The sequence below is a fragment of the Microtus oregoni genome, unplaced genomic scaffold, assembly GCF_018167655.1.
Source record: "Microtus oregoni isolate MIOR12 unplaced genomic scaffold, Mior012 000028F_ref0000031, whole genome shotgun sequence".
Classification (NCBI taxonomy): Eukaryota; Metazoa; Chordata; class Mammalia; order Rodentia; family Cricetidae; genus Microtus; species Microtus oregoni.
Window position 1 is genome coordinate 19,574,935 of NW_024543087.1, and position 14,012 is coordinate 19,588,946.

A 14,012-nucleotide genomic window follows, 5' to 3' on the forward strand; every position below is an offset into this window, starting at 1 on the left:
GATGGATACACAGGACATGAAAAGACTCAGACAAGCAAGGCTAGGAGCTGAGTTTCAATTTGGATTCATTTTGCTTGACTAGCATTTCAGTTTTTGTTAATTTCCCTTCGTCCATCTACACACGTGTGGCTACACACACACACACACACACACACACACACACACACACTTCCTAGTGTTCTGTCTTCAATCCCCATGATTTTAGTGCCCAACATAGGTTTCTCATCTCCCCTAAATATCCAAAGATCTCCATGTCCACCAAACACTCCTTTCTCATTAAAAATTTACATCCTGGGGCAAATGAAATAAGTCACTCAGAGAGGTAAAATAACAAACTACGCCCAATGCCTCACTGCTCGTAAACAACAGTCAGTCCTGGGCTCCCATTCAAAGCGTCTTCTTCCCTGTGAAATGGTGGTTCTCAGACTCAGCTGCAGGTGAGAACCACCTTGAGAGGTTTCAGGATGCCTGATGACTAAGGACACTCCTCAAGTCAATCCCTGAGGGTAGGGCCTGTACATCAGTATATTTTTAATTATTTTTATTTCATTATACATGTAGGATGTTTTGCCTACATGTATGTCTGTGCCCCATGTGTGTGCCAGGTGCCCTTGGAAGCCAGAAGAGGGAGTTGGATATGGAACTGGATACAGATGGTTGTGAGCTGCCATGTGGGTACTGGGAATCAAACCCTGGTCCTATAGAAGAACAACAAGTGCTCTTAATTGCTGCACCATCTTTTCAGCACCAACATCAGTATTTTAAAATATAACTTTCTTAAATTATTTCATGAGCAGCCAAGTTTGGGATGCAGCACCGTACACCAAGTTGCCTAAATAGAACTATTTGAGAGAAATTCAACTTAACTCAGACAGGGTGGGTTGACCAAGAAATCGAACCTTGTCAAAGGAACTGGTATCTAGAAAATATGAATAAATAAATCTAACCTTCCAATGTAGAATGTAAGGGAATATAAAGGAAACAGTTTGGAAGAGAGAGTTATTGCTCAGTTTCCCTGACCTGTATTGTTAGCTTGGCCATTTTGTGTTTTTATAACTGATCATTCCAGACTGGGCCGTTTATTTAAATACAGAGGTTCATTCAGCTCACACTTGGAAGACCTGAGGTCCAAGGCATGACACGAACATCTGTTTAGAATCTGGAGTGGGTCCTCTTGCTGGTCATGACCTGCCAGGGGATGTCAGAGGGTGAGGTGGAGCAAGTATATCCAAGAAAGTTAGCTTTCATAACCAACTCCCTCCCACCCATAGAGAACCACTAATCCGTTCCCGCATGCAGGGCACTTGGGATGCAATCAATCACCTCTCGCAGGTTCAGCCTCTCAACAGGAGACCAAGTTCCTACCACGGGACTTCTCCAAGGGACATATCCAAATCACAGCAACATCTCCCACTCTGCATTAGCATTGACCGGAAGTTTTTCCCAGGGACTTCTGGGATACACCTTCTCCTCTCTGCCCTGGCAACACTGCTAGAAACTTGACTTAATGGCAGTATGAATTTTTCATACATGCTTTGTAGAGTTTTTCAAAATGCTCTGTAGCAACAACCCTCCCTGCCAACCTCACTCAAGTTTAATCTACTGTAACCATTTTTCTGATGTTTTCTGAAAAGCTAGGATGATGTATTTATAGCCTTACCTTCACAGATTGGAATGGAAGCATTTATTACCAATGTCTGTGAACAATACTTTCCAAAAAGAAAAGACAATTATGTTTGCCACACCCTTTTCTGCAGAGATGAAGCCTGAAATGCAATATTAAGCATAGCCAAAGTAAAGCAAAGAAACTAGTCCATCTGTAATCCTGACAGAAGGTAATCACATTTCACAGTAGACACTGGTGCTCACTGGAAGAAGAAAAAAGGAACAGAAAGCGAGGGAGATGGAGAGAGAAACAGACAAATTAACTATCCATAGGTTCCAGCTACCTTTTCATTAAGGCAAGCAAAATTTTCTTAAAGAACACTAGGTTACTCCCTAGTGTTGAGTGATAAGACCAAACTTCATCCCTAACTTAAGATTTGTTTGATGAAAGAAATTGAGCATGCATCAGCCACGCGACACAGTACAAGATGATAGGCAATGATTTCAACACAAGCTGCATTTATTGAAGGAGTTCAGAGAGGAGGCCGCCCAGGGCAGGGATGCAGGTCCTCACAGAATCCAACTGTGAGCTTTGCACTGAGCTAAGGGAGGAGATGAAAACATGCATTCCTCGGTATTGCTTGCATGTGATGAGGGGTGGGTTAGTCACTGTGCTGACAGCGCTCAGAAAGGGAAGATGTGGGAGCCTCAGAAAATGTTGCTGATGTAATTCAGGGATGCAGAAATGAATGTAGGAGATTACATGCTCATAAAAAAGGAAGGAAGCAAAGGTAAAACCAGGTGGCATACAGAGTCAGAAAGGACAGACAGGAAGCCATATAAAAGCCTTCTGAGCAGCAGCTAATACACCACCCTTGTTCTGGTTGTTGACAATACGTCCATGAATGTGACAGAGAAGAGCCTAGTTTACTTGAGATTGCTATCTTATAGACAATAAAGAACACCAATAAAATGCTCTCAGATTGTGATAAGTTCCTTGGAAGAAGGAAGTGAGTTGCTGTAGCGGCTGGAGCGGAGTGACTTAGGAACCTAAGGTGGAGCACTCACAGAAGAGGGTCCCCAGTATTTCTGTACAGAGAAAGTGAGATGGAAGAAGGGGGTGGGGGAGCAGGGTAAAGCACTTACTGTTACTTACTGCTCATCTCACATAGACTCTTAGAAGGCAAGTTTGCATTTGATTCCAGGTAAAAGAAAAAGTCTGTGGAAGTCAAGACCTACAAAAACAGTTTGATCTTTGGGGTGCCCTTAGAGATGGTGGGGCTGCTGTGAGGAGAATGGACTGTACAGTCAGAGGAGTGGACAGCCACCCACCTGCTAGGGGGCATGGACAGTGACTGAGACAGATTACACCGGTCCAGACCAGGAGAGACGACCAAGAGGAAGGAAGGGGTCTGTGTTAGATCTAGGCTGAAAGTAGACCAGCTCTAGTGTCACTGCCCACAGAGCAGCTTTTTAACTTTCTCGTGGGCAGGAGGAAAGACGTTAGGAAAAGGAAATGATTGAAGATGAAGCTAACCTCAGCTTTATACACACTAAACTTCAGAATATCAGGGCTCAAAGAGCGGCCCTTTGAGCAGTGCTATCAAGGGCTGCAAAAACAGACCAGGTGAAAAAGCCTCACAACAAATTTGTAAGTCGGCAGCCTGCGCATTTCAGTTAAAGCTAAGAGAGATTGTGAAGCTTACACTAATTTCACAATGATCGTTCTGTCCTCCTCCTAGATCTTAAATACTACTATCCATACATTTAATTCATACCCTTATTTTGACGGTCTGCAGATTTGCTAGAATGAACTCGGTGAAGAGCTGATCCCTTTAAGATTCTATCCCAAACCTCTAATTTATTTCACCTCACTCCTGGGGAAGAGAGGGTGCACACAGAGGTGCACTTAGTGCCAGAATTAAAGGGATTGGGGAGGAAGCAAGGTAACAGCCATCCACACAGAAAATGAGCAACCGAGAATATTCCCCAGCAGCAAGCTCATGAGAGAGAACTAGGTAGATCACAGTTTCAGCAGCATGCCCTAGTGTGTTAAGACCCAAGGACCATTTGCCTCATTGCCTCTAATTTTAGAACTTCTATTCAGCTCACAGGACAGTACGGGATTTTAAGGCTGCTTTAGACCTGATGAGGCTTAAAAGGTTGGCACCGAGTATCTGCCGATGCTCCTCTGGCTAATCAAGGTCTTATGTTGTTTTCTTCGTCCGCAGTTGCTCTACCTGCCTTTCAGGGACTGCCCTCGTTTTCAAGAACTCAAGAGCGAGACTTTACAATCTGAGGAATTCCAGAAGAGGCTTCGTCCATATAAAGTTAGTAGTGTCGCCTTCCGTACACTGGGGTGCGAAGGTCAAGAAAAAGGGTGAAACTCGGCCTTCTTGAAGGAAGTGTGGCGTGAATGTGTCTGTCAGAGGCTTGTTTTAGCAACGATGGCCACCAGCCAGGACAGACGCCAGTCCCTTCCAAGTGCTTTACCTCTGTCCTTGACAAATGAATGACAGTGAACACAGGTGTCAATCGCCTGCTTTGAGGAGGAGAAACTGAGGCTCCTGTCTTTCGATACACAGCGTATGCTGTCCCCTTTTGGGCAATATTTGCTTTTCAGGGTGGCACAAAAGGTAGATATGATCACCTGGATTTTCAGAAAGTAACCATCTGAATTAATTACACATCTACACGGTCCAAGAATTAGAAAACATACAAAGTAAACACAATAGGATATGGTGGTCTCCCGATGACCGCCTACAAGTGACAGTGATGTTGTTTCCTATGGAGTCTTTTAGTTTTCTGGTGCATATTCAGATTGATAGCTTTCCTTCCATTACATGGATGCATTATACCAATCACAAGGCTGACCACTCCTTTTTTTAAAAAAAAAAAAGTTTTATTATTTAACAAAATATCTGGAAAATATTTTATATTTATATGTGAAGTATTTCTTCAATTTTTTGTAAATGTGCAGTATTTTAATTGATAAACATAACATTTTATTACTTTGATTTATTTACTGGAAATGTAGGTTTCTGATCCATTTATTTATTTATTTATTTTGCTTTTTTGTGTGTGTTTTTTGTTTGTTTGTGACGGGGTTTCTCTGTATAGCCCTGGCTGTCCTGGAACTCACTCTATAGACCAGGCTAGCCTCAAACTCACAGAGATCTCCTGGTCTCTATCTCTTAAGTGCTGGGATTAAAGGCATGTGCCACCACACCCCCAATTACTTTTATTAACACTTTGTGTCCAGAAGATCTTCCAGTTGCTCCATCACACTTTGTTAACTAGTTCACCTTTTCTCTCAATCTTAATTTGAGTTCTTATGTATCAAAATCTCCTTATAGATGGAGCCCATTTCTAGAATTTAAGTTCTATTTCTTCTTCTGATTAGCCAAACCATGACTTATTATAACTTAATAGTGTATTTTAATATTTAAGGTGCTGATCACCTGTCATTCTTCTGTTATCTTTTCTTTCCTTTTTTTTTCCTCTTGATTTTCAAGACAGGGTTTCTCTGTGTAGCTTTGGAACCTGTCTGGAACTCATTCTGTAGACCAGGCTAGCTTAGAACTCATGGAGATTCACCTACCTCCTGAGTGCTGAGATTACAAGTATACACCACCACCATCCAGCTGTTTGTTTCTTTCTTTGTTGTCATTGTTGTTTTGAGACAGGATTCTCTCTGCATAACACAGGCTGTCTTGGAACTCAATATATAGACCAGGCTGGCCTCGAAGTCACAGAAATCTGCCTGCTTCTGCCTCCCAAGTGCTGGGATTAAAGCTGTGCCACCACACCTGGCTCCTCTGTGTTCTGGATTTTCATGTGTATATTTTTAGCTTCTTTGTGAACTGTAGCCTCAGCCAGCCTCGTTTCAAAACTAGTTAACATTTTAGTGGTAATTACACATTGAACCAGGAGCTTTATGATAGCCTGTGCTTCCACACATGATAGTTAAGACTTGTACCAGGAGCCTCATGATAGGAGTGTGCTGTCTAATGCAAACTAGGTGATGACCCAGCCACTGTCCCCGTCCCTTATATCTCCCCTCACTCAGTCTCTATCTCCTTGATTCTATTACAAGCTCGTGTCACCAAGTGTGACTTTTTACATGGGCATCAGGAATGAAGCTGTACTCCCAGCCCCACGAATAGAAGATTCTTGAACACTTATTTCTGTTTATTTGATAGAAGTCTGTCGAGATTAATATTGGCAAGGAATAGTCTTCCAGAAAATTTATCCATCAAACTGTCTTCCAAAAGACCTTGAAATGGCTACCAATCTCACAGTCCGATAGCTGAACATGTATCTTGTTATGACAACATAGAACTGTCTAGCACATTGCCTACACAAATAGATATAGCATTTATACACAAGAACACACACAACACACACACAGACACCTACTCCTATATATCCCCATCTCATTTTTTAAAATATTTATTTATTTATTTATTTATTTATACAATGTTCTGTCTGTGTGCCTGCATGCCTGAAGAGGGCGCCAGACCTCATTACAGATGGTTGTGAGCCACCATGTGGTTGCCGGGAATTGAACTCAGGACCTTTGGAAGAGCAGGCAATGCTCTTAATCACTGAGCCATCTCTCCAGCCCCCCCATCTCATTTTTATAGTCAAGCCCATCCTTGCTCTTCTTGCCTCGGGACATTCGTTTGCATGTGCTATACTTCACCCATTTCTAAAGAGTCCAGGCAGAGTGCTTCCCTCAGCCCCTAGCACAGACCAGGAACATGTGGCAGTAAGCTAGCATCTATCTGCAGTTTTAGTGTACTCTGAAAAAGAAGCTCACATCAAATATGTCAGTCACCATCATCATTGCCAGTATCATTCACTGCATCTTGCTGCAATAGGTATCAAAATCTATGGATGATGAGAGGTCCTAGTTTTGAAATATTTTCCTTCTCTTTGTGTTCCAGAGCTTTATAGAAACCTTGCCATCGCTGTCAGGATTCCCTGGCCAGGATCTCTTTGGAATTTGGAGTAAGGTTTACGACCCTTTATATTGTGAGGTAAAAGAACTTATCAAAGATTCATTTGCAATCTTATTTTGTGATTTGATATGTATATTGAATCAGATAAATTCATTCATCTTCTTTCTCTTTTTAAAAATGTACTGCTTATATGGCCTCTGATATTGAAATATAACCCGAGCTGTTCTTATACAAGCTTGAAAATCTGTGCTCCTCTCTTCTCCTTACTTATGTTTCTGCCCTTTAGAAAATTGCAAACAAAATTGCTTTTCTTCAAAACATTGCCACTCATTTATTTGGCAGTCACACTGGAATGCCAGGTTCCTGTCATTGGTTTTAATGAAAAAAGCAATGCTGTTATATATAAAAAGGGGAGAAAAATTGCCAGGTTCTGGATATTAAAACAAGTCAGACAACTATATGCTAGGCTGTCAGCCATGGCTTCTGAAGAAAGAACTCCCCTGTGTGGTGCCATGGAAATCATCTTGTAGCTCGATAAAGCCTTTTGTTCACCGGGCTCCATCTTCTGGCCAAAAGAAGTAATTTTTATTCCTGTGTCTTGGAGCAGAATTCTGACCTCTGCAAGCCTCATGTCCACTTCTGACATGGAGGCCATCATGAGTGTGTGTGGCAGGAGCTACCTTCCAAGTTCTGTCTCGAAGAGAGATCACCCAGTTCACCCATCTCCATGACAGTCTCACCATGCATTCACCCATATTTCCTCTTGATCTTCAGCGTTTAAGGCTCCTTGTTTTAGTCCTGGCAATAGATCTTCAACTCCTCCTTCTCCTTTCTTCTCTTCTTCTTCCTCCTCCTCCTTATTCTCCTTTTTCTCTTTTCCTTCTCCTTCTCTTTTTCTTCTCTAAATTTTCTGCTTGTTCATATGCTTGTTCTGGAAATTAAGGCCAGGACACAGTCATAAAGCTACCCCAAGCTTTGTCACTGAATCATACCCCAGCAACTTCATAAGGTTTTCCCTGAGCTATTCTTTAATAAGGCCATGTCACCTGATGTAATTGTCACATCGCTTGCATCTTCCTCCTACATCCCTTTACTCTGCTCTTCTCAAAACCTCTCTTTTTTCTTTCTCTCCTCCCTTTCTCTCTCTCCCTCTCCCTCACCCCACCTTCTCCCACTTTTGAAACTAAGGGGGATCCTAATCAACTCCCCTGAATAGGTGAAAACATCCCCACAAGATCTGTACCTTTACTAATTGCAGCTCGGTCAGACATTCAGCAAACACTTGCCAGTACTCACTGTGCATGAGGTACAGATGTTCCCCCAGCCAGGAACTAGACGTTCATAGTAAACCTGCGAAGATTCCAGAAATACACAGATTTTTTATAACTGGCCTCGTGTGAAAGTCCTGACTTTTAGGAAACATCACCTAGCCCTACACACCCCTTTTGCCTTTGTCCTAGAAACAGACCACAGGGGAATGCCACTTGCTGCCTTGCCCCCTTTCCTCACACTCACTCAGCTTTCCTATACAAGCCAAGACCACCTGCTGGCACGGGCTGCTCACAGTGGCCCCTCTGCCATCAATTACCAGCTAAGAAAATGCTCCACAGACCTGCCTGAGGCTAATTTGATGGGGGCCATTCCTCAACTGAGAGTCCCTCTCCCCAGGTGACTCTAGCTTGTATCTAGCTGACCACAACTAACTAGCACAGCCTCCCTCAAAGGTTCATAGCAATATTCCTAAACCTTTCTAGAAGGAATGAGGAGCATCCTTGCCCCTGAGGCAGCATCCCTTTCTGTAACTGAGCCAGAGTTAAGCCTTAAAGCCTGTAGGGAGGGACAAATTAGTTTATTTTGATCTTCTAACTGAAATCCATGGCTGGCGCTCACAAATTCTTAGAGAGAAATGGCAGGATCAGCAAGGTTGCCTGGCCTGAGTTGTTCTTACAGGACGAAGAGGAAACGGAAATCAGCAAAGGAGGTCCTAATCACAACTGTGCTCACATCTCTCTTCTTTCCCATTCCTGCAGAGTGTTCACAACTTCACCTTGCCCTCCTGGGCCACCGAGGACACCATGACTAAGTTGAGAGAGTTATCAGAATTATCTCTGCTATCGCTGTATGGGATTCACAAGCAGAAAGAAAAATCTAGACTCCAGGGAGGTGAGTCGTTTTTTTTATATATATATAATGAAAAAAAAACTGTTGGCATTGCACTTGGACAGTCTGGGTCTGAGTTCCAGTCCTGCTAACCACCCCCTGAGTGACTTCACACGGATCACTCGAGCGTCTTACAGTTTCCAGTCTGCAAATCAGATACGAGGAGAGCACTGCTCATGAGGCTGTGAATACTAAAACGAACGTGTGTTTAGGAGGCTGAGAAGAAACAGGAAGTGGTACCCTATACATCATCCATAAACACTGCATTGCCATAAGAGACTGATGTTGCCCACTCTGGGTGTAAATTTTTAATTCTGGGAATGAGAATTTGGGGCTAAAATCACATGTTCCTCTCCATTTCTTCCAGATGTAATAGTTAAGGATTTTTTTTTGTCTGCGTTCCATGAGAACGGGTTGTGTCTGGCAGCTGCTTGGATGCACTACAAGTGTGAAGTTTGGCAAAAGTTAATACTTTTTGCAAATATTTGACAGATACTGCAACTGGCAAGTTTATATGACTTCTTCCACTGGTACTGGAAGATATCAAGATACTTATCAGTGACCCCACTTCATGGTTAGGATTGGCACTTTGTAGTCTTTGACACCCTCCCATCCCGGAGGCAAGGCAGAAAGAGGAATGCATGAGACGAATAAAGTAGGTTGAGACTGACGATTTAGGACAATGGTCAGTAAGAATCTCGGGGTGCTATTTAGCTGCTGTGGCAGAAGTCCCAGTCGCATGGCACAGATGCATACCGAATGAAAATGTTTGAGCCTTCCCTCTACACTGATGCAAACGCAGCAGGCCCCAGCCTTCTAGGAAAAGCGGTGCATCACAGAAAGGAGTCTTAGATGGAACCTGATATACTGAGAAAATACTAGGATACAGAAGTATGGAAGATGCTCCATCCTGCATGTTTCACAGCAAAGGATGCAGAGGACCTCATGGGCCATACAAGCAGCAGGCCTCATTTCTGGTCCAGCAGACAACAACAGTATGTTTCAGCCCCAAGCCCCTTCAAAAGGTGAAGGTGGAATCCTAGATTCGTTCCTCCAGCCACATCAACGATGGGTCCAGGAATGTTCTGTTCAGAGTACAGCGGGAAGCATCAGCAGACCCAGCAGTGGCTAGGGGACTCTCAGACCCCGCCCAGTACCTACAGAGTGAAAACATGCATTTTAATGAAATCCTTACGTGCTTTATATCAGAACTCTAATGCTAGCTGTAGGGATTTGTTTATAGGACTATAACTAGGGTTCATTCTAGTGGGTTACTAGAGGAGCGCACCAGGAGGAAGCCACTTCCTCTCTGAAGGTATGAGTTCTCAGTTTGAAGAGAGGGTTAAATTAGATTCTCCACAGAATAGTCCTTCTTATGAGATGTCTGGCCTTAGATTATAAAGGCCAGCCCGACCTGTTCTATGGGGCAAGTCCATTGCCCTTGACTAGCCAGAAAACTGTTCCCCGAATGGAGTTTTCTGCTATTGAGAGTTCTTATTGTTTGGGGATAGGATCTCATTGTGTGTAGCTCTGGATGTCCTTGAAGTCCATAGGTAAACTGGACTGTCCTTGAACTCATAGACATCTGCCTGCCTCTGCCTGCCAAGTGCTGGGATTAAAAGCATGTGCCACCATACCCAGCTTCCTGCATGGTTTTGACAAAACACTGTCTTAGCTTGTTGTTCTAACCTGGCTAGGTGAGAGAGACTTGTCAATCACGTGATGACTGAATGATAAAAAAGACACAATCCTATAGAAAGCATGAATTGCCTCAATGGCACAGCAACACAAGAACACCTGGATGGTGGCCGGTGTTCTCTAACCATTGCTGGAACTTCTGTCTTGTACTTGGTTTTGTGGATGGCAGTGCTTAGCAATATGTACCCACACATACTCAATAAACCCCCAAGTCTGGTTTAGGAACATTTGTCTATTCTTGTCATAGACTAGGGACTGGCAAATAACTGTCTATAGGCTGAATTCAGCCTGACACCTGATTTTGTAAATGAAGTTTCTGTTATGTTCCATTTAACCAGCCTTTAATGAAAGATGGATACAATATTAGTCTATGCCTGCATTTTCTCCATTGCTTCTTCTTTGTGGTTGCCCTTTTCTTCTACTTGGCAAAGTCTGGCTTCCTGTTCCAGGATTGTTTTGAGGCCTTTGTATCGTGTTAACCTGATGCTAAGCACCATGCTAAGGTGAATGCCATGTGGACACCTGTGCTTCTAGCTTTCCCCACTGCACCACAAGTCTTCCTTCCTGAAAATCTGTCCTTCTGTGCCAACCTCCGGACCTTTATAGTATTCTTGTACAAGACGAAAATCAGCATCCTTTGGATGGACATAGATGGAGCATGGTACTTCTGCCTAGCCCTTTGGAAGAAGGGCAGTCAGTGTTCCTCTGAATGGAAAAGATACTTTGAAGTTAGAAGTCACAAAGAGATTGGTGGCTGATGTCCCAGAAATGGCTACAAAGGGGGTTCTACTAAGGTCTTTTCGAAACAGCCACACTCACGTATTCTATTCTGCCTATAGCAACTTCCCTGGTACCACTATAAAACTGGGTGGTGGCTGCAGACCTATGCCTCACAAAATCTAAAATATTTACTATCTGGCCTTGTACAGAAAAAATAAGTTCACTAGTCTTTGCTGCATGGGACCCACTCAACTTTCTTTTCCAAGCTGTGTAAGTCATATGTGCCTCTGAGTTTCAGCTTGCACAAGACCTAATCACACTGTCTGACATGAAGCAGATTATGTGGCAAAATAGATTTTTGCCTGGTCTGTTAACTCACGACAGATAGAACTCTTGAGTGTGGTTAGACAAGAAGCCCGCAGATCATTATATAAGTCTCTGTGTGATTTATCTCTCTTGTTGATTTTGTCTCCTATAAGGTGTCCTGGTCGGTGAAATCCTCAAGAACATGAAGACTGCAACTCAGTCACAGAAGTACAGAAAATTCGTCATGTATTCTGCAGTAAGTGCCTCAGTGTTCACTTAGCATAGACATGTTCAAGTGTATGACATCATCATCTTCATATCTCCATCACCCAGAGAATGGTAGAAGCCTGCACAAAGCTTCTGGAATGAAATACATCATTCCACCCTTGAGGAATTTACAATGTAATACTAATACCAGCAGCAAGACAGGCATATAACAAACATGATACCAGACGATACATGAAATCCAGCAGAAGAAGGTGTCTTTGCACCTTCAAAGAGGCAGCCAGCCATCTTTCTGCTGCAGGACATGGGAAAAAGATGCATTGGGTATCCTGAAGTAGGAAGCCCGCTGAGTCATTAAGAGGAAGGGTGAGGGGTAGTATGGCTCCTCATTGTCGTGAAGGCTCATGAAAAAAACTGCTAAAACAGTGAACAGCTAGAAACACTTTTGTGGAAACTCTGGTATAGAATTAACAGATAACTGGTCTACCTGCTATAGAACCTTGCAGCTACATACAACTGTTTACATTTAAATCAGTTCTAATTAAATAGAACAAAACCTCAGGCTGAATATGATAGTTCATGCATGCAATCTCAGCATTTACCTAGAAGACTGGGACAGGAAGATTGCTATGAGGCCAAGGCAAGTCTGGACTGGATAGAGCAGGAGTTCTCAACCTGTGGGTCACAACTCCTTTGAGGGTTGAATGACCCTTTCACAGGGGTCACATATCAGATATTATGCATATCAGATATCTACATTATGATTCATAACAGTAGCAAAATTACAGTTATGAAGTAATAATGAAATAATTTATGATTGGGAGTCACCACAGCATGAGGACCTGTATTAAAGGGTTTCAGCATTAGGAAAGTTGAGAACCACTGACATAGAGAGCTCCAAGATAGTCTGGCCATACAGTGAAACCTTATCTCAAAAAGCGGGGAGAAGAGGATCAGGAAAAAAGAAAAGGACGAAGCAAAAAAAGCTTAAGTGTCTCCATTGTACTGTCCACATTTACACTGTTCAGCCATGCAGCCAGCATCTCCTGAACTGGACAGCATAGATGCAGGGCCTTCTCATCATCACCATTTTGTTAGGCAACCTGCAAACAGTGCAGACTGTCTGAACTAGAAGGCTCTACAAGGCCATCTTGTCCTGTGTGCCTGTTGTGGTAAAATGTGTGAAAAGCCCCCAAAGATGTTAGCACAGAAAAGACAGGACCAGGGAGGTGAAACAGGGGCATCGCTCCAGGAACACATCCTCCTGAAGACGAGGAGAAGCTGGGAACGGGATGTAGTATAGAAGACTGGTGTGTATTGAGGGGAAATGGGGCGCATCATAAAACTGGGGTGGCAACAGGAAAGGAAAGGGTTAGCTTAGGTGAGGAAGGCTATGCTTCAGCTGGAGAACAGGGGGGTTGTTACCTGCATGCACTCGAAATAGGAAGGACTGGAGAAACAGCCCATGGAGAAAGATAAGGGGCTTGCTTCTGAGAGGGAAGTGAGCCTGGGGTTAGACAATGCTGTCTGTCTCTCAAAGTTTCTAAGTGAGGTTCCAGTCCTGACTTGTGTGAATTCTGGAAAGTCTTAGATTTAACTAACTCCTTTTGAATATGTGTGCCCCGTCATTCAGCTTAGGCATCCAGATATATGCAACAAATACGTGTGTGTGTGTGTGTGTGTGTGTGTGTGTTCCCCAATACGTGGGATTGAACCCAGGGGTTTGTGCTCTCTACCAACTGACGTATAGCCCCAGCCCCAGGCAGTCAAATGTCCTCCCATTTTATACAAATGGAAGATACAGTTACTTGAGATTAAACAGCTTACCCATGCCAAGAGTGGGATTAAAAACCACCCTGAGGTAAAGAACTACTACATTAATATTTTAATCTTACACTCCCCACTCCCTTACATCTTTAACCCCCCTAAACATCCTTGGCATCGGATACTCTCCTACAACTTTAAAAATCGGAGATGTTGCAAATCTGTGGGAAATGCAACTTAGCATTCATGTGCTCCAGAATTTTTAAATGTGTTGAAAACCACTATAGCATGCAGAAGGGAAGGAGGGCCCACTGTAGGCATGGGACTTAAAATCAGGAGATTTGCTTCACATTTATCCTATTTGATGACTATATGAAATTAAACATGGTGCCTAATTTCTTGGATATCAATTTCTTCATCTTTTAGATGAAAACAATCTATGAGTAAATCTTACTGCCCAGACACACCAGAGAAACACGTTCCTCTTCTTACATATTAAGTCAGTGAGAATATGGAGGGGTCAGGAACCACCGCTGTATCTTACACTTGGTGAAGTTTGTTACCTGTGAA

At 43.1% G+C, this 14,012-nt stretch overlaps 1 protein-coding gene across 1 annotated transcript in view; it reads left to right on the forward strand.

The window, feature by feature from the left end:
* The window catches only part of Acp3 (acid phosphatase 3), a 49,021-nt gene that overhangs the window by 14,794 nt on the left and 20,215 nt on the right, over positions 1-14,012 (forward strand). Inside the window, exons 5-8 of the mRNA XM_041677453.1 lie at positions 3,837-3,935; positions 6,555-6,647; positions 8,600-8,732; positions 11,627-11,709. Coding sequence (XP_041533387.1) covers positions 3,837-3,935; positions 6,555-6,647; positions 8,600-8,732; positions 11,627-11,709 — 408 coding nt within the window. The remainder of the gene's footprint in view (positions 1-3,836; positions 3,936-6,554; positions 6,648-8,599; positions 8,733-11,626; positions 11,710-14,012) is intronic.